Source organism: Pseudorca crassidens, chromosome 8, assembly GCF_039906515.1.
Source record: "Pseudorca crassidens isolate mPseCra1 chromosome 8, mPseCra1.hap1, whole genome shotgun sequence".
NCBI lineage: Eukaryota > Metazoa > Chordata > Mammalia > Artiodactyla > Delphinidae > Pseudorca > Pseudorca crassidens.
In genome coordinates, this window is record NC_090303.1 from 37,138,523 (window position 1) to 37,159,747 (window position 21,225).

The 21,225-nt window shown below is 35.2% G+C and overlaps 1 protein-coding gene across 5 annotated transcripts in view; it reads left to right on the forward strand.

Moving 5' to 3' along the window:
- SNX13 (sorting nexin 13) overlaps nt 1-21,225 on the forward strand; it is a 138,029-nt gene that overhangs the window by 24,099 nt on the left and 92,705 nt on the right. For all 5 annotated transcript variants that reach the window (XM_067746220.1, XM_067746217.1, XM_067746219.1 and 2 more), the window contains 2 exons: nt 15,358-15,470; nt 19,592-19,694. In XM_067746220.1, the coding sequence (XP_067602321.1) occupies nt 15,358-15,470; nt 19,592-19,694 (216 nt within the window). Of the gene's footprint in view, nt 1-15,357; nt 15,471-19,591; nt 19,695-21,225 lie in introns of those variants that run through there.

The following is a 21,225-nucleotide window of genomic DNA, read 5'->3' on the forward strand; positions in this document are numbered from 1 at the left end:
ATGGTTTAACTTGAACATTCCATATGCTTCTCACAATCTACCTTTTAAAAACAACCTTCAGTGCCTTCCCCATGGGACCCTCTTTCTTGCTTCAATGCCCACTCCTGTTGTCTTCTCTTTATCAGTTGCCCTCTTCTTCACCTGGCTGAGTCCTGTTATCCTCTGAAATTAATCTTAGGTATTACCTTTTTCAGGACGCTTCCTCTGATTTGCTGCCCCTCCTCCCCTTCGGGCTGGGTCAGATTACCTGCTCCTTCTTTTTAGAGCCTTGTAATAGCTGATGCATGTCTATCATTTTTCTTACTGTATTGTTGTATAATTTTATATGTAATTCTCTTCTTCCACAAGATTGTGAGCTTCTTGAGGCCCAGAATAATCCTTTATTGCAGAGCCTGGCTATAGGGGGCACATGCTAGACTTTAATAAATGTTTGACCAATGAATGAAAGAAGTTTCTAGTTTAGAAAAAGCAGATATTCATAAATAATTACTATAGAACTTTAAATAGTGCAGTGGAGGCAGAGAATGCAAGGACTGAACATTCTATCTGGGAAGAGGGAGAGGTGCCTATGAGGGAAGACTCGCTTTATGGAGGGTATAAATTTGATCTGGTTCTTGAAGGGAACTTGATAGAGATTTTGCTAGAGAGGAAAGGTGATCCATCCTAGAGAACAAAAGCAAGAGAACAGGTCCTACTCAAGAAAAAGCCAGGTATTTCAGACTCTTTTTTTCAAAAGTCATTTTGGCAGTGAGGAGGATGTAACAGAGGAGAGGCAGGAATTGTAGTCTTGCAGGCTGTAATGAAGGTCTTGTATAAGGCTTTGGTGGTGAGGGGGGCCCCAAGAGATATTTAAGATGTAAAATATAACTAACTAGTTGGATGTGGGAGTTCTAAGAGGACAGACAGTTCAAGGTAACTCTTACGACTTCTCTTTTCAGTGATTGGATAGGCAGTGATGCCTCCTTTTAATTAATTAATTTTTTAATACATCTCTATTGTAGTATACTTGCTTCACAATAGTGTGTTAGTTTCTGTTGTACAACAAAGTGCATCAACTGTCTGCATACATATATCCCCATATCCCCTCCCTCTTGAGCCTCCCTCCCACCCTCCATATCCCAGCCCTCTAGGTGGTCACAAAGCACCAAGCTGATCTCCCTGTGCTATGTGGCTGCTTCCCATTAGCTATCTGTCTTACATTTGGTAGTGTATATATGTCGATGCTACTCTTACCAGCTTCCCCTTGCCCATCCTGTGTCTTCAAGTCCATTCTCTATGTCGACGTCTCCTCCTTTTAATGTAAATGAGGGAATATAGGAAATTGGGGTATGGAATGAATTTAATTTTAGACATGATGAGTTTGCGGTACCCATGAGAAATTCAGGCAGAAGCGTTCAGTATGCTGTTGAATATAAGTGTTAGAAATTCAGGAGGTATATCTGGGCTGGAGGCACAGTTTTGGAAGTCATGGTACGTATGAGGTAGTTAAAAGTGGTAGATTAGAAAACAAAATTACTCAGGGATTGCATATATAGTAAGACTGTAGGAGAGTGAAAACAGAATCCTGGGCGTTGCAGGCTTTCTTCTGCTTAAAGATAATCTGGTATACTTGCAAAGCAGTAGAAAATTTTTTGATCTCTTTAATTTCCTTTTATTCTTTCCCACTTTAACAGATTTCAGAAATTTCCCCTTTGCAGCCCCTGTTTGTTCCTTCCATTCTTTACTCCACTGGATTCTTCTTGAGGCTATTAGTTTATTCCTCTTTGAAGTGTCTGTTGTCAGACTAAACTAGGGAAAAGGAAACGCTTAATGTGAATTCACATCCCTTCATGAAATGGGGATATGTATTTCTAACTTTACTTCCACTAAGAAATAGGTTGTCTGCCATTTTTTAAACATATTACTTTCTTGGTTTATCTTTTGTTTTTCCTCTTCTGATAGTAACATAGATACAGATAAATATTTTGCTTCTTTCATTAAAACAACTGTAAAGTTACGGTGATAAATCACATCTTGGACTCACATCTGGTACACCTTATAGCAAATTTTGGGACTGTGGCACTACCGAGGAGTTTGTGACTCATTTTCATGGAGATTGTTGCCACTCAGCTTCATTCCATTATTGCCTTGCAGGGAGGTGATTCCACTGATGCCAGATTTTTCTGTTTTTCAAGAAAAGTCAGAAATCCTGATTTTTATGTGATTTTTAAAAAATGTTTATTGAATTAAAATATGCTGGCAGTTTTTGATCCCTTTCTCAAACCTTAAATTCTTTGTAACAAAGACCAACCATCATCCCCTACTGAGATGTCTGAGGTGTGTTTGGTTCTATTGCATACTAGGGTAAGAGAGGAAACTTGACTTGGAAGCCTCAGAAGACTGTAGTGGAAAAGGAGACAGGCTCAATCGCTTGATTTGGACGATTGAGTAATAAAGGGTCATGAAATCAGATGGGCTGACTCCCATCCCATCTGTAGTAAGTATTCTGGTAATGAATCCTCCCTATCTTCAATTCCTTATTTGCTGAGGTTTTGATCCTGGGCACCATGATCAGTGACTTGAAACTGGAGTGTTTAGTTAGGGAGGATATTTTTCTATTATTTTATCATGCATATTTAAGTACAAAATTAAACACACACACCCACCCCCATCCCCACACCCAGCTTTGGTGTTTTGTCACCAGAATGTAACCCACGTGAATAATAATGTTTCTGTCACTTGGTGGGTTTCAAGTTCTGAACACCTGATTTACTCAGTGTACTCAAAGTATAATTTGTTAGGGCTTACTGTATTTATTTATTTTTGTTGAGTCAAAGAATTTTTATAGAAAATATCCTCATTCCATAGGAAAATCAGGGAGATATGTTGGAACTGACCTTTGGATTTTCTATTTGTTCTCCATGGGAGGGAAAAGTAATTATTCCTGCAAGTGGAACTTACATAGTTTTGAGTGCACATGTTCCCTTTTAGCAACAGCTTTCCCTTGTAAATAAATTCCATTTGTTTAAAAATTAGACCTCACAAGTAAAAATTATATTTAAAAAACTGTGCCACAAAATGTTAGAATGTTAGACCACACTAGAGTAGATTATGAGAGGAATTCATACACTAGGTATCCTGAATAAAGACAGTGTGATTTTCTTTGGGAGGAGGGGAGTCTAGGTGGAGGTAGTTGAAGTACGTGCTAATGTATTATGTCAACTAAAATTCTGATCCTCAATTTTCCTTAATTACATTATACATATTTTGTGTATGTTTATTGTTTCTCTTAAGGTTTTCTGTATCAGAGATGTTGACCTCTTGTTTCCTGTCCTAAGATAAGAGATTATGAAATCTATGAAATGAATCTAGTTAATTTATTTTTTAAAGGACACATTTTTAAAAAAAATTTATTTTATTTTAAAAAATTTTTGCCTGCATTGGGTTTTCATTGCTGCACGCGGGCTTTCTCTAGTTGCAGAGAGCGGGGGCTACTCTTTGTTGTGGTGTGTGGGCTTCTCATTGCGGTGGCTTCTCTTGTTGCGGAGCAGGGGCTCTAGGTTTGTGGGCTTCAGTAGTTGTGGCACACGGACTCCGTAGTTGTGGCTCGTGGGCTCTAGAGCATAGGCTCAGTAGTTGTGGTGCACCGGCTTAGTTGCTCCATGGCATGTGGGATCTTCCCGGACCAGGGCTCGAACCCGTGTGCCCTGCATTGGCAGGTGGATTCTTAACCACTGTGCCACCAGGGAAGCCCCTAAATAGTTAATTTTAACATTATGTAAAAATAGGTTTCTTTACATTTTTATAAAGTTGAATGAATTTTGAGCAGTTTGACGATTGAGTTTCATACTTTTGTGCATTGATAATGACTATGTATCAGTTTATTATAATTCATGACTGGTGCTGTCTTGTTACCATTCTCTCCTGTTGTAAAATCATCTTGTATTTGTGATTATATGTAGTTTTTTTAAAGACTTTTTTAAAAGAGCAGTTTTAGATTTATAACAAAATTAAAAGGAAAGTACAAAGTACAGAGAAGCTTCTAATTTTAATGAAGTCCAGCTTATCAATTATTTTTTTCATGGATTATGTCTGGTGTTATATCTAAAAATGCATCACCATACCCAAAGTTGTCTAGGTTTTCTCCTAAGTTTTCTTCTGGAGTTTTATGTTTTACATTTAGGTCTGTGTCCATTTTGAGTTAATTTTTGTGAAAGGTATAAGATCCGTGTCTTAGATTAATTTTTTTCTTTGTGGATGTCTGTGACAGCACCATTTGTTGAAAAGATTGTATTTGGTTATGTGTAGTTTTTGGAAACTCTTCAATAGTGCATTTATCTCTCACAACTTACTTTGTTGCCATTTATAAATGGAATCTTTAAATACATTTACACATAAAAGTATAAATAGCCTTGAGCATTGGGCTTAGAAGTTTAGTAAACAAATGATATTCTCTGTCCTACTTTTGTATGAAAGATTACCTGTGGCACACTCTTATGTAGCGTTAGCAGTTGTGAATCTTTGTTCACTTGGAATTTTTATTTTTGGAAATTACCAAAACTTTAGTAAATCAAGTGAGTAATTAATTTCGGGTAATACCATTTTGATGGAAAGAAGTGGGTAACTGAAAAGAAAAGAGATTGATTTTTCTTGTTCAACTGCAAAACTGCCTTTGGAAACCAATTTTAAAGGAGTGTCAATACTGTTTAAGCTCTGGAGGATTTATCTTTTTTGTATTCCCAAACACTTTGTAACTTTTTATTATGGCACTTACCGCATTTGTGTTATCATTACATGTGTATTTTACCTTTTTAGTTTATGAACGTTTTGAGGGCAGAAACTGCCTGATTCATCTTTGTATAACTAAAGTCCAATACATGGTTATCTAATTATTATAGGATCAGTGTAACCCCTCCAAATAATTATTTTGAAAGGCAGTAATTCTTATATAAAATAAATACATAACCCACACATAAAATAGGATATTAAAAGTCATTACTCACAGTAGTTCCATATTTAAAAGAATCTTTTTCTTAATTGAATAGCCAAGTGTATATTGCTCTACTATCAACTAATCACAGGAAATTTTTAATCCCAGTTTAATCTCTGGGCTGTGAACATGTAGCATGTTTGTGCACTGTTTATTTCCTGCATTGGTTCCTTAAGAAATGCAAGTACATTTACTATGTAAGTGAATTTTGTGATTATTGTGTGTGTTTTAAAAAATGTTTTTAGTGAAAAATTTTGAACATTACAAGTAGAAGGATTAGTATAATGAACTTCCTCTGTCACGCCCAGCTTAGACATTTACCAGCTCATGGCTAATTATATTTTGTCTATATCCTTTTTCACTTTTCCTCTACTGTCCACTTTAAGAATTATTTTGAAGCATATTCGAGATACATGATTTCATCTTTAAATATTTCATCATGCATCTCTAAAACATAAGGGTTCTTTTTGCTATAACATAATAGCTGGCACCATTCATTATTTAAGCTAAAAGATAAGCAGTAACTTGTTAATGTCATTAAATATTCAGAAGATATTTAGAATTACCCAGTTTCTCTTCCTTCTTTCTCGCCTCATTCTTCTTCTTTTTCCACTGTATTTTTGTTAAAATCAAGTTGAATAAGTTCTACATATTGCAGTTTTAACCCACAGGTTCTCCTCAACCTTCCTCTTCCCTCTTTCTTTTTTTTTTTTTTTTTTTCCCTTTGCCCTTTATTTGTTGAAGGAATTGGGTCTTTTGCCCTTTAGTGTTTCTCACAGTCTGAATTTTGCTAAGTTCATCTCCATGATGTATTGTAACATTTTCTCAGTCTTCTGCTTTTCCTCAGTCAGATTCAGGTTAGAGTCCCCCAACCCCACCCGCACAAAACTTTTTGATAGATGGTGATGTGTATTTTTATTTCAAGAGGCATGTAATGTCTGGTTCATATTCTCTCTTTCATCCTCTCTCTCTCTTTCATCCTCTCTCTCTCTCCCCCCCCCATCCGTTCCTTGCACGTGTTAGACTGGTAGATCCCTAACTATGTTAGGGATTGCAATATGGCAATATTCTGTCATTTCTTCTTCTTATATGGATTTTTTCCTTAAAGAGAAACCGATTTTTCATCAACTCTCTGATTAGCCTGATAAATGCCTAATTCTCTACCACTTTTCAAAAAGAGCTGGTTCTTTAGAACCCTTCAAAGGTGATCAATGAAATTTAAAAATCTTTCTATGATTTCATGAACTCAAATATTTGAAGTGCTCCAATACATTGCAGTTGTTAGTGTAACTGATTCCATCTTTAGCCAGGTGAAGCCTCTTCAGGTTGTCTGCTGAGTTTTGACATATTCTTAGTAATCTTTGGTAGCTTTTTGGTATGGCAAAGTGTTCCAGGCCCATCTTAAACTCAGTTCCTGCTCCAGACTTGGAATCAGCCATTCCTCCAATAGCCCTAGTTCGTTTTAGTGGAACTATCAACACTATTTTTTACCGAAGCAATGATTCATAGTAAAATTACTATATTGCTTTCTCTGTGTGGTTATTCCAACATTGTTAGTATATTGAGTTAGATTTTTAAATTTCACTTTGCTTTTGAAATTTAGAGATTGCTTTTGAAATTCTTTTTATGTGTAAAATATTTATACTGATACAAAGTCAGATTTACAGAGCAAGGTATTTTCAGTGTCCAGTTCTTATCCCTGTCCCCTCTACCCCATTTTCTCCATTCCTTAAAGATCGTCATTTAAAAAATTTTCTGTATATCCTTATATTTAAAAAAAATAAGCAAATGTTTATAAATTTATAACTCTCACCCTCCCTTCCTTAGATGAATGATAGCTATGCATGCTTTCCTCTACTGGTATGTAATTGGATTAAAAAAATAATCAGGTTAAGTATGCTGATACAAAAAAATTTGTTCAAAATGCCCAGGATTGGTATTTTTTTTCTGATATCTTGATGGATTCTTTTAGTTCACATAATTAGAAATTTAGCTGTCTTATTCTTTAGTAGCTTTAAAAATTTTGCTTTAATCAGTTATTTTTAAGGGAATACTTTTCCTTTTTGTATGTTATCTATATATACATGTATACATACATATGTATTTGTTTAGGAATGAGACTGATGTATATGTAAATTAAAAATAGACATTTATCTGTCAAATGGAAACATAAGGAAAATAATCTGTTTTATTTCTCTTTTTTTTTTAAACATCTTTATTGGAGCATAATTGCTTTACAATGGTGTGTTAGTTTCTGCTTTATAACAAAGAGAATCAGCTATACATATACATATATCCCCATATCCCCTCCCTCTTGCGTCTCCCTCCCATCCTCCCTATCCCATCCCTCTAGGTTAAACGTTTGTTTTAAAAAGTCTTTACTATGATTTTTTGCAGTTTTTTTCATTATTATTATTTTAGTTTATTTTTTATTTATTTTTGGCTGGGCTGGGTCTTCGTTGCTGTGCGCGGGCTTCTAGTTGTGGAGAGCAGGGGCTACTCTGTTGCGGTGCGCGGGCTTCTTATTGCGGTGGCTTCTCTTGCTGCGGAGCACTGGCTCTAGGTCTGCGGGCTTCAGTAGTTGCATCATGTGGGCTTGGTAGTTGTGGCTCATGGGCTCTAGAGCGCAGGCTCAGTAGTTGTGGCAGTTGGGCTCAGTTGCTCTGTGGCATGTGGGATCTTCCGAGACCAGGGATCGAACCTGTGTCCCCTGCATTGGCAGGCAGATTCTTATCCACTGTGTCACCAGGGAAGTCCTGCAGTTATTTATTATTAAGGCACAAAAACATTATGTATAACTATAAAAATACAGCTTCTAGAAAGCACCTTTGATTAATTTATTTCAGCTTTGTGTATCTACTGGACCTTTAATTGGAAATTCAGGAAACCTTGTTAACATGGTTTTGAAGTTGGAGGCTTTGAGTCTACTAGAAGCCTGTCAGGACTGTTCTTTGCTATACTGCTCCATCCACATTTTAAATACTTGTATTATTCTTTATAAGGGAAAGCACTCAGTAAATACAGTCCTTTGTTTTTTCAGTACTGTAATTTCTTTTAGACTCTAATTCCAGTGATCCCCAATGTATGGGCTGGGGAGGGGTTGTGCAGCCTAACTTAGTTTGTATCCTGAAAAAACAAGTGCATATGAATGTACCTGCTGTTGTTTCAGACTGTATAGTTATTTTGTAATTGATGGTATCTAGTTTAAAAAACACTGAAATAATTGTAGCTTTTTTTGTTTTCTTGTATTTTCTTCATCATTGGATGCTAGGAGTCCTAATTATGTAGTAGTGTATGATCTTTTATAACTACTGCTCTAATATAACATTGAAGGGTTTGTTAAAGTAGTTACCTACATATGTGTACATAATTAATTCTTGAAAATATATAAAAGTTGAACAATAGATTTCTGTTTTAAGGGAGAGGGTTCTGTTACCAAAGAACTAAAAATACATGGGGCTGGTGTATATGTGTGTATATAACCTAATTATTCTGGGCACCCCTAGTTGGGAGAGAGAGGATAATCTCCACAGGTAGCCAGTGGCCATTATCTTTGCCAGCTGGGCAGTTAGCCATCTTGGAGACAAGACCCTCTATCCCTCCTGGCTCAACAGCTGGATTGAAAATGTGCACCATATCATGCTAGTCTTTAATCATCCTCACAAGGATATACTAGGTATCTTAAATACACGTGAGTGGAAGAGGATCTTTACTTCCGTGTCCCAGGAGTATGAAAAGAGGGGTTTTGGGACCAACTTAGCTAAATGTACTGATGATCCCTGTGTGGCTGCCTCTTCGTGGCTGCCTCCCTGAAAGGGAAGTTGTGATGTAGGCTGTTGTAGGTTATGTTGAGACAGTCAAAAGTATGTTATTTCTGTACATCAGTTCTATGGGAGAAAAAGGACCAAGCTCTTGGGAGATTTATTTTTTTTGGAGGTTGGGGGCTTGGTGAAGGTTGTGCTGGTAGGAATGTATAACTCTGCCTAAAGTCCTAAGGTGGGAGTGAGGGGCAGGACTTCAATTTAGCGTTCCCCTTTTCCTTTTCTTGCCCTTTCCCCTCTTCTCTCTTTTCTCCCCTTCCTTCTCTTTCCATTCCCTCCCTTATTTAATTTCTCTAGTTAGTAAATTAATTAATTAGTTCTGTATTTAGTGAGCAGCTTCTTTGTAGCAGGCCTTGGTTAAATTATTATGTAATGTTGAATGAGCCAAAGTTCTGTGTCAGGAGCACATTCTACTGAAATTACTTGGAGAAGAACTTCCAATTTATTATAGGTGGAATAAGGTGGACGGAAAACAATCTATAGTTTCAATAAAGCGACTCTTCTTATGGGTACTTGTTTTTGTTGTTGAATTCTTTTATATAATTTCTGTGATCCAGGTTGGCACTGAAGTAATATCAGCTTTAAGATTCTCAGCCCTATCTGGCTGCCCTATGCCATGTAATGTGTTGAGACATATCAGGTGAATATAACTGAGAGTGGCTGACTCACTCTAGTAAGACTCTTATGAGAGTCCAAGGTCCGTTCTCTGGGAGCTCTGACAATCTGTTCTTCATGTGATCTATTAATATATAAAATAGCTGTTTGCACTTAGCCCCATTCTCCACACGTAGCTGGGAGAATCTATGCGTAGCTCTGCATCCAAGTTACTTAATCAAGTCTGCTTTAGATAGGCTTGACTTGAGGGATGGTCTCACAGCTCAGCTTCTTCATGCGCTAGTGTGAGTTCTGGATCAAAAAGTGGTTAGTGATTTTGCAGTGGTTACATAGAACATTAGTGGCAAACTGGAACCTGTAATTTCTGATTCTATGTTTTTAGTACTGTATTCTGCTACCTTTCCTATCATATTGGGGTGTCCAAAAAGTGCCTTCGGTTTTTAAGTAAAAAGACACATTTTTCATTTGCACCAAGAACTTTATTTAACAGCATATTCACCCTTTTGTTCCACTATGTTCTGCCATTTTCCAGGCAACTTCATAATTCCGTCTTCCCAAAACTTTTTATCTTTTTGAGCAAAGAACTGTTCCAGGTGCCTTTTACAGTCTTCCAGAGAATTGAAATTTTTTCCATTAAGAGAATTTTGTAAAGATCTAAATAAATGGAAATCTGAAGGGGCAGATGAATCAGAACTTCCCAGCCAAGCCCTAACAGTTTTTGCCTGGTCATCAGAGAAACATGCAGTCTTGCGTTTATCCTCATGGAAGTTTATGCGTTTTCTGTTGACTAATTCTGGATGCTTTTCGTCAAATGGTGCTTTCAGGTGGTCTAACTGGGAGCAGTCGTTGTTGGAATTAATCATTTGGTTTTCTGGAAGGAGCTCATAATAGAGGACTCCCTTCCACTCCCTCCATATACACAACATCGTCTTCTTTGGATGAAGACCCGGCCTTTAGTGTGGTTGGTGGTGGTTCATTTCGCTTGCCCTACGCACGATCTGTTCTGTTCAACATTATTGTACAGTATCCACTCTTCATCGCCCGTCACAATTTGTTTTAAAAATGGAACGTTTTCATTACGTTCAAGTAGAGAATCGCATGCAGAAATACGGTTAGAAGTTTTCTTTCACTTAACTTATGTGGCACCCAAACATCAAAGCAATTAACGTAACCAAGCTGGTGCAAATGATTTTCAGCGCTTGATTTGGATATTTTGAGTGTGCCGGCTGTCTCCCACATGGTATAATGTTGATTGTTCTCAATTAACGTCTTGATCACTGTCCACTTCAACTAGTCTACCCAACCATGGAGCCTTGTCCAGCGAGAAATCTCCAGCACGAAACTGTGCAAACCACTTTTGACCCAGTCAGTCAGTCACAGCACTTTCTCCATACACTGCACAAATCTTTATTTGCGTTTCAGTTGTGTTTTTTACCTTTCTTGAAATAATAAAACATAATATGCCGGAAATGTTGCTTTTTTTCTTCCATCTTCAATATTAAAAGGGCTACACAAAAATTCACCAATTTTTGTAAGTTTTTTTTTAAAATGCATGCTGATAGGACAGCTGTCACATACAATCTAACAAAATTGTTTCGAATGAAGTTAAAGACAGCTAAGTGCTACTGGAGCCATCTTACGGAAAAAACTGAACGAACCTTTTGGCCAGCCCAATAAAAGTCTGTGATGAGGATGAAATAAGATAAATGGTAGTATGAATTGATAGGCATAAAATACCACAATGTAAATTATTTCCATTTGCTTTCTACTATCAGGAGGCATTTAAGATTTTTTACATTGTCACTTCTCGATTTTAAGCATCTTGGCAGCAGGAGTCATTTTTTATATCTGTGTGTCCCTCTGCTCAAGGCCAAACTGATACATATAAGAACCAGGGCATGCTAATAAAATTGATACCCTTTGAAACTGAAATTATTTTCATTATTTATAGATAAACTGATTGTCTAATAAAAATTATACTTTATATTTATGTACTTGATACTCAAACCAGGAATTTATAACATTCATTACAAGTAGTGTTCTGACTAATTTCTTGGGAGGCATATTAAGCTGATGAATATTTAAATAAAAGAAAGCACTCATTTATGATTTTAACCTTTTTTTCTTATTGTGAGTTTTAATTTCAGGCAGTTGTCAGCTGACAAATTTTAAGGTTCATTAAGGAGTCAGGATTTGAATAGGATCAAATCCCACTCTCATACTAACTGTGTGACCTTGGGCCATTTTTAAAAAAACTTCTCTGTATTTTAGTTTCTATGTTGTTAAACTAGGGATAATAATAACGATTAAGCTAAAATCGACCACTAGACCATGGGCTTATTTACTCCCCAAAAAACCACGTAATGTAGGTGAGGAAATGAAGGCGTGGAGTGGTTACACAGCTAATAAATAGTAAACGTGAGATTTGCACTCAGATAGTTAAACTCCAGGGTTCATATTTTTTGAGCACTATGCTGTATTACCTTCTTGATTATTTCATAAGTTGTTCTGAGGAGTAAATGAGATAGGTATATAGAATACTTGGTACAATTTTGATTTTCAGAGGTTTTGGGTTCTGGAATTGTAAGGTTTTGTGGACCTAGAGGCTAATTTAGGAGAATTATAAATATATAATTGTCCTTAGTTCTGAACAGTTTTGGTAGCTTATTAGAAATAAAAGTATCACAGACCCCACCCCAGATATAATGGATCAGAATCTGCATTTTAAGAACCTACATTTAAGATTCTTAAAGTCTGAGAAGTACTGCCGTAGATGATCACGAAGGTTTCTTCCATCTCACAGTTGGTGTGTCGGTGATTTTAGGGAACCAGACACATGAATATTTCAGTGTTGATTGTTGTGTTTGGAGAAGAAAATAGTAACATATCAAGTATTATTTTAATGTAAATCATTGTGAAGTGGATTTATTTATATTTTTTGGCTTCCGTTCTGAATTTGTAAAAAGTTTCTGATGTAGTGCAAAATTTTTGTAAATTTTATCATCCTGTATCATCTTAGGAAATAATTAGAACTCAAAAATTTTAAATGGTTTTAGATCAAATGTTCTTCTTAATCTCACCAGTTAAGATTATAATATTAGCCAAATATGTAAATGGGAACACTAAATATAACATGAAACTTTCTCAATTTTGGACAGTTCTCTATTCTGATATTTCATTGAATAGTTTATTTGAAGTTAAATATTATGAGATTAACCACAAAACAAATGAGCACCTGACTTGCTTGATTAGAAATGTTTAATTTTATTAGTCCCTGGAATATAGAAATTCCTCTCAAACTTAATTAAGGAAAGGTTCTTCTCCATAGATTTTTTTTTTTCATGTGACGGTAATGTCTGTTTTGTTCACTGTTAAATCACTAGCATCTGGCATGTAGCTATTCCCAAATATTTGTTGAATGAATAAAAGTTTGTTTTTTGATGATTTTTGCTGCCATTTTCAAATGAGTAAGAAGAGACTTGTAAGATTCTGAAAATTTGAGCTTTTAGACAATTGAGCATCTCCCCTTGTTAAATAATTGAGTTAATAATCTTTCCCACATTATATAATTGTGATTCTTTTTTGAAAATTTATTATTATTATTTTTTTGCGGTACGCGGGCCTCTCACTGTTGTGGCCTCTCCCGTTGCGGAGCACAGGCTCCAGATGCGCAGGCTCAGCGACCATGGCTCACGGGCCCAGCCACTCCGCGGCATGTGGAATCTTCCCAGACTGGGGCACGAACCCGTGTCCCCTGCATCGGCAGGCGGACTCTCAACCACTGCACCACCAGGGAAGCCCTGAAAATTTAATTTTTAAATTTCTTTAATTGATAGTCATACAGTTGGAGCCATAACACATTTATACAGTTTAGAGCAAACACCTGGTTAAAAAATATAGAACATTTGAGTATTGAGTATTTGAGAAGCCCCCTGTGTATTGTCCTCCAGTTGCATGCTCCCTTCTTTCCTTTATCTCCAGAGATAGCCATTTTGCTTGGTTTCATTGTTCAAACCTCTGAATAGATCCTTGAACAGTAAGTTGTTTAGCTATGAAAAATGGCGAGCAAGCATAAATATAACTTTGTAAAGAAAGAGTAATATTGCTAATATTACATCAAATATCATTGAAGAAGGTAGGCTGGATAAAGTATCTGGGTCATAGTCTGGTCTGAGCTTTCCTGAGAGTTTGTAAGAACTCTTTTCAGGAAAGTCAGTGGAAAAGGTTTTGAATGAATCTTGGGAAATCACATCTGTTTTTTATAGATGGCCATCTGGCGGTACTATAGTGTGGATCAGGTCCCGAATGTTCAGCAGAACTATTGTCAGAGGGACTGAAATGTTCTGTACTTTATTCTAAACCACCATGGCCTACTTTCAGCTCTTGGAAAGAAGTCAGGGGAGACCACTTCATAGGTGCAATAGTATCCCCAGCTGATTCAAGGAGGAGATCATGAAGGCAGGGTAGAAACATCAGTAGGCATTCTGTCCTCTGGTTAAAAAGATGTGGCCAGGATAAGGAAAAAAGGTAATAAAAATACAAATGAACAAGAGTTGTGAAGGCCTTATATAGAAGAAATTTAAAAAAACCCTTCACTGAGGGACATAGATGATATGAATAAATGGAAAAATATTATTTGGGGGTAGGAAGACTATTATAAATTTTCCGTATATCTTATCTAAGATTTCTGTTCATGTGTCACTTAATCATTGAAAGCTTCTTAGATCAACCACATGCAATTGTTTTATTTTTCTCTATAGCATTTATCCCCATCTGATATATATTTACTTATTTATATGTCTTTTTTCCTCTTCTGGAATGTAAACTTACGAAGGTATGTAAATTCATGAGGGTGTGCTTGTTGTTCTTCCCTTACTAAAATGTAGATTTATGAGGGTATACTTTATTCCTTGTGATATCCCCAGCACTTTGAACTTACAGCACATAGGAAGCAGTCAATGACTGGTGAATGAATGAATGAATGAATAAATAAGTAAAACTGTGCTTTCTCTCATAGTCCATAGCACTTATTGTCTATTCCATAGTTTTTTTTGTCATTAATTTCGTTCAGTTTAGCATCTTATAATGCTTTCTATTATTTTCTTTTGGTTCAGTGTCTAATTGTTTCATTCCTGTAAGACATTCTTCTCTGGGCTTCTTGATGGCAGGAGTGGGACAAATGCATCCTTTGTATACCTCACAGTACAAGGCAAATGGATATAGGAACTTGTTGAACTGAATACATTTATTTATTTCATAATGACTTAAATTGCTAAAATCCAGTTTGCCTTCAACAAAAGGAGTATTTTTAATAGATAATACAGTATAATTCTAAACGAAATAGGGAAACAGGATGGAGAATTTTTAGAGATGTTTTGTTGAACTCGTGGTAAATTTTGGTAACGGGAAGTTGGAAGTTGTGCAGTTATAATTTTACAAATTTCTGCAAATAATTTGAGTAAATAAAAATATAATTTTTAGTGAGACATGGGTTTTTTACCTTGAAATTTTAATTTTTAAAAAGTCTCATGCTGTAGTTTTAAGATGAAATATAAACAAGTACAATCTGTTGTCTACTTAAGCTTTCATACATGCTTTTGCATATATAAATGTATAAATGTTTTTATTATAAATACTTTATCACTTTTCATGTCATTCAACAATTTATGTAATTTGTTCATTTATATTGCCAATAGATTGTTTTTTAAAATCGTTGCTGATATGCTATAAATTTGTTTCTACATATAGATTTTGTATATTGTTTCTGGGAGATAAATTTCCAAGAATGTACTTAACACTTTCAAAAGTAAATATTTTTAAAATTACTGAAACAATACCATGAATGCTTAAAAGGAGAAACATAAAGTATGTAAAAGTTTTGTTGGTTCTTTTCTAGTTCCTATGGAAAATTATTTATTTATTAAAAAGATTTTTTTTCCTGCTTTATTTCAGACCAGTCTGTCCATATGGGGATGGGGAAGCCTTGGCATTGTCCTTTCTCTAATAACGTTTGGACCCTTTGTAATATTTTATTTGGCATTTTATATCCTCTGCTTTGTGGGTGGGTAAGTATTCTCAATGATAATTTTATAGTTCATGTCATGTTCAGTTGTTCAAAATGGAAACAAATGACCATGAGACCTCAATAAGAAAAAAAAATGATCATGAGAAATGGCAGTATGATTTGTGAATGCTATTTTTGCAAATTGTTTTTACCAGAGTTAAAAATAGTAAAATTAAGATAACTATAGAAATAAAAACGATGATGGTTATGATTTGTACCAGCAATATGGGTCATCATCTTCAAAAATAAATTTCAATTTCTGATGATATAAACTTTTTTGTGTAACTTGAAAAGTTTTTAAGATTTTTTTATTCCTTTTGGTGTTATTTCCCCTTTAAGGTTGAAATTTCCTTATCTATTATAATAATAAGATAAATAAGTTAAATTGAGATGACACATCAAGTTTTACAGACTAGAAGATACTGTTTCATTGATTAGACTTCAGACACTAATGTTAATTATTATGTTAATGTTAATTATTGTGTTAATTATTTCCCTTAGTGAATGCTGTCATTTTGTTCTAGAAAATTCCAACAAACACCTGATTTTGCCATTTTTCTCTTCATGGTTATTTGGTTTACAGTGTTTATGCTTTACCTTGAGTTGATAAAACTTTACAGGAGAGGTTTCAGTCATGATTTAGTATAGCTTCCTATGTAGAATGTTTGGTATCAGATATGAATTATATGTAAGAAAATGTATAAACAAGAGAGATGCTTGCTACTTAGGTACTCTGAACAAGGTAGTTTAGCTGAAATGAGCATTTTGTTGTTAATGTTTATGTGTGTATGTATATATATGTGTATTTGTATATGTGTAATACATTTATGTAATTATTTGTGCAGTGAATACCTATGAGTTCTTTCAGAAAAATCTTTTGAGACCCCAAATATTTGGAGGAATTGTTTGAGCCTATAGGTTTAGAGGACTTAGCTGAATTGAATAGCATATATAAACTGTGGCCTGAGAGAGACTGTATAAGACACTGAAGGGATGGCTGTCATCCTGTCACATTTTTCAGATTATGAGTTTGAAAATCATGTGTAACCATTTTATAGGGAGGTCACCCACTGATTGTTGAACAAGTGAGAATTAATTTAACTGGGAAGCTACATCGAGGACTATTCATAAAACTGTATTTTATATTAGATTTAATATTTTCCTTATAATTGCTTGGATATGGTATTATATACTGAGACAATTAAGAAATAAGCCATAGGAATCAGATAAATGGAGTTCTGAATATCTTTATTGATTATAAAGATGATTGAAGACTTACAGATCTGCAGCCATTTGGGCTTCCTAAATTACATTCTTTAGTCACAAATCAAGGCCAGACCTTCATGGTTGCACTACTCCCCCACAAGGTCATGGCTGCTTTTATTTATTGGAAAGGAAATTGAGGAGATGTTTCTCTCACAAAGGAAAGATTTCTTTTATTTCACTAATTGAATAAGCCTTTGGCAAAAGTGAGGAAGGATTTCAGAATATTTTACAATACTTCAGAAAGGGAAGAAATTGCAGCGTTACAGATGAAGGTAGAGGGGTGAGAATCCTTTCTCTTAGACTCAACTGCTCCATATAAAATTTGGGAAAGGGAAAAGGGTCACGAGTCCATTCATTTCGAAGTCCCAGGAACCTTTGTTGTTCCCTTTTTGAGTCTGCTAATTTATTAAGGAATAATTTCAAGAAAGTTTTTGGATATTTGTAAAGTTCTGTGAATTTTTTTAGGTAAGTTGGGATATTGGTAGGTGTGGGAGGGCCACTATAAACTCTTTAGATAATATTAAGTCACATGGAAGGATCTGAAATTCCAAGTTCATGTTATGTCATAAATTGATTTGATATTCTGTTCCAGACTACTGATGTCAGGAAATATAGTGCCACAGTAAGGGGACTTCAATTTATATACTAACAAGCATCCAGAATCATCTCAGAGGATTAGTTAATTAAGCATTCCCAGGTTACTCAGTTACAGTCAGTGAGTATCACAATTCCTGAGTCAAAAATCTTTCTAATTTTGGCTCTAATTATGAAGAATGATTGTCCTTTCTTTAATGTAGCTTTATTTATATAGTTTAGTGCCTTATGAATTTTAAGAGCAAAAATAGACTTTTATATATCAATCTTAAATAGTTACATTACATATAACTAAAAATCATTTCTTAGTTTTAGTGTTTTTTTGTTTTTGTTGTGTAAGTTTTAAAGATTTGTTTTTGTTCTTTTTCCTAGTTAAAATGCAAGTCAGAGAGGAATTAATACATTTTCTCATGGAAACTATCTTTTTTTTTTTTTTTTGGCTAGTAAAACTTAAGTTTTTGAGTTCTGCAGTTTACCTGTATACAGTGTTGATAATGTATATGTTTTGCTTATAGTCAATGGTAACCCCTTATTTTCTAAAATAAAGAAACCCTTTGGAAAGAAAACCACTCAGAAGTTTTTGGTTTTTGTTTTTCTGAATTTTGGTGGGTTTTTTTTTCTGGTTATTTTGGGATACCTTCAGTACTGATATGAGTTATTTAATGGCATTCCCGTTATGTTTGTTTGGTTATGCAATCATTTGTAGCACCTATTTTTACTTAAACCTCAAGGTTGAAGCTATTAATTAGGTTCTTTCTAAGATCATATTATTCCTTAGCTTACTTTCCTACTGTCACACTGTGGGCAAAGGTGAACGTTTATTTTATGATAATGTTTTTAGAAATGCATTGTTAACTTAATATCAGCATTTTATTGTGTCTAAATATGCTTACAGCTAGGTAAAACTGAAATACAAGGCCAACTTGATTCTTAGTAATAATGTCAGATAGAACACAGATATGTGAAATTTACTGATAATTCTGAGGCCAACCTTTTAAAAAAGAAACAGAAACAGAATTGATGACATGAGTTGATTTGACTTTATTTGTTTCTCCAACCTCCTCCTTGCTTATGTGGTGCCTGTACTGAAGAGTGGTGAAATGGCAGATAGCCACGAAAAGCAGAGGACCTTGAGAATCTTCCTTTCAATAGCTAAGGCTGACTGTGTTTAATTTTTTACTGTTCCTTTCTTGTCACTGCACCCTTCCTTCCTTCCTTCGTTCCTTCCTTCCTTCCGTCCGTCCGTCCGTCCGTGTTGGGTCTTCGTTGCTGCACATGGGCTTTCTCTAGTTGTGGCGAGCGGGGGCTACTCTTTGTTGCAGTGCGTGGGCTTCTCATTGCAGTAGCTTCTTTTGTTGCGGAGCACAGGCTCTAGGGCACACGGGCTTCAGTAGCTGTGTCACGTGGGCTCAGTAGTTGTGGCACACGAGCTTAGTTGCTCCGCGGCATGTGGGATCTTCCTGGACCAGGGATCGAACCTGTGTCCCCTGCATTGACAGACGGATTCTTAACCACTGCGCCACCAGGGAAGTCCCCAACTGCACTCTTTCAATCATTGTAAGATTACTGTAAATCATTATAAAATTAAAATTTAATATTCTTTTATGGATTTCCTATCTACTTAGTAGTGCTTAGATTTATTTGGGAAACTTTAAATGTAGGAAATACTGATAGCATTTAGTCAATACAAAGTATTCTAAACCAGTATTTTATCTTACCTTGACTCCATAATTGTTTTAAAAATAATTAACTTTTGGGGATGTATTTATATTTCTTTTTTAAATTCCAGTCTTATTTTAAACAAATCGTAAATTGGATCTTTTTTTTTCCTGTATAGCCTTTGTTTATTCTGTATTCATAGTGGCAAGTTATATCTCTCTTTAATTAGTTAACAGAATTATAGAAATGTGGGTATAGCTATAGATGTACATCTCATTTGTCTTTGGTTATTAGCTTGCCTACTTATTTAATGAAGGTTTATTTTTCTAAAGTTTGAAAATGTTGCCTGAGATTCTTTGTGAAATATATTGGATGAAAACTCGTAAAGGCATTATTGTATAAATTCACAAAATGTTTATAGTTGTTTTAAACTTGAGAACTTAACAAAATCTGTCAATTCCTTGCGCCTCGTCAAAGTCACAAACTGACTTTTTAGTGAATGGTAAGCCATCAATTAAATCTGAAAAATATATTTGGTAATAAATAGATGTGTTAAATTGTAGTGAAGTTTTGTTTTTGTATCTATAATTAAATTTCTTTCAGGGGTTTTGTGGTTACTCTCCTCTTTGGAAAAACAAACTCAGAGAAGTACCTAGAGCAGTGTGAACACTCATTTCTTCCTCCGACATCAACTGGGATTCCTAAGGTAAGAAGGGTAAAGGAATGTGAAACCTTAAAGTCCTGCTGTACGCAGTGATGATATGTGATCATCTTTATATGGCTTGGCAGATTTTCCTATAATTCACTAATGCTCACTATAAATTTATGAGAGTCTATCTGATCAGGCTTAGAAAATGCATGTTAGATGTTAAAGGTGAGAATGCAAATTTGAGGAAAAGATAGAAATTTGGGGTCTTTTCCTGCTGTCTTAACTTAGAATTTCAGTGCATCATGTGTATGACTTGTGGAAATGTCAATGAATATACTGTTTTGAATGAAATAAATGCATCGGAACCAGAGGGAGGAAAATGGGCACTTTCTCTTTTAACTCACTTGAAAAATAGAGCTTGCGATTAGGCTGTGCAGTTTCTATAATTTTAATAATTCAAGTCCAATTTTATATTATCTTTCCTATTCTTTTGTTTTCAATATCATACTCTAAATAAAATTGGAATTGTGTACTAGAAGTACGCTTCAGATTCTCATTGCCTTCAATTATTATTGTGGGATTAGGATGGTTTTTCTTGTATGAAGAGAGGCCAATGGTCTGGAGTTGATGCCAGTAACTGAATTTTACAATTATTAACTTATCCATTATGTGCTAATAAGACTTTCATATTGATAAATACATTTTTTTCTAATACTTACTGTAACTTTTAAAGTAATCTCTGAAACTTACTTCTGTCTCCCTTTAAAACTCCCTTTAGTGTGTATTCTTTGAGTTTGCTCACAGATCTTTCTGAGGAAATGAACCTTTTTTTTTTTTTAATTGAGGTATAGTTGACTTACAATGTTGTGTTAATTTCTGCTGTACAGCAAAGTGACTCAGTTATACACATACGTACATTCTTTTTTTAAATATTCTTTTCCATTATGGTTTATCCCAGGAGATTGGACATAGTTCCCTGTGCTCTTCAGTAGGACCTTGTTGCTTATCCATTCTAAGTGTAATAGTTTGCATCTACTAACCCAAAACTCCCAGTCCACCCACCTCCCTCCTCCGCTCCCTCTTGGCAACCACAAATCTGTTCTCTCTGTCTGTGATTTTGTTTCTGTTTTAGAGATAGGTTCATTTGTGCCATATTTTAGATTGCACATATAAGTTATACCATGTACTATTTGTCTTTCTCTTTCTGATTTACTTCATTTATATAATAAGAAAATCTCTAGTTGCATCCATGTTGCTGCAAATGGCATAATTTCATTCTTTTTGATGGCTGAGGAGTATTCCATTGTATATATGTACCACATCTTTATCCATTTATCTGTTGATGGACATTTAGGTTGTTTCCATGTCTTGGCTATCGTGAATAGTGCTGCAGTGAACGTAGGGGTGCGTGTGTGTTTTTGAATTGTAGTTTTGTCTAGGTATATGCCCACGATTGGGATTGCTGGATCATATGGTAACTCTATTTTTAGTTTTCTGAGGAGCCTCCATACTGTTTTCCATAGTGGCTATACCAACTTTCATTCCTATCAACAGTGTAGGAGGGTTCCATTTTCTTCATGCCCTCTCC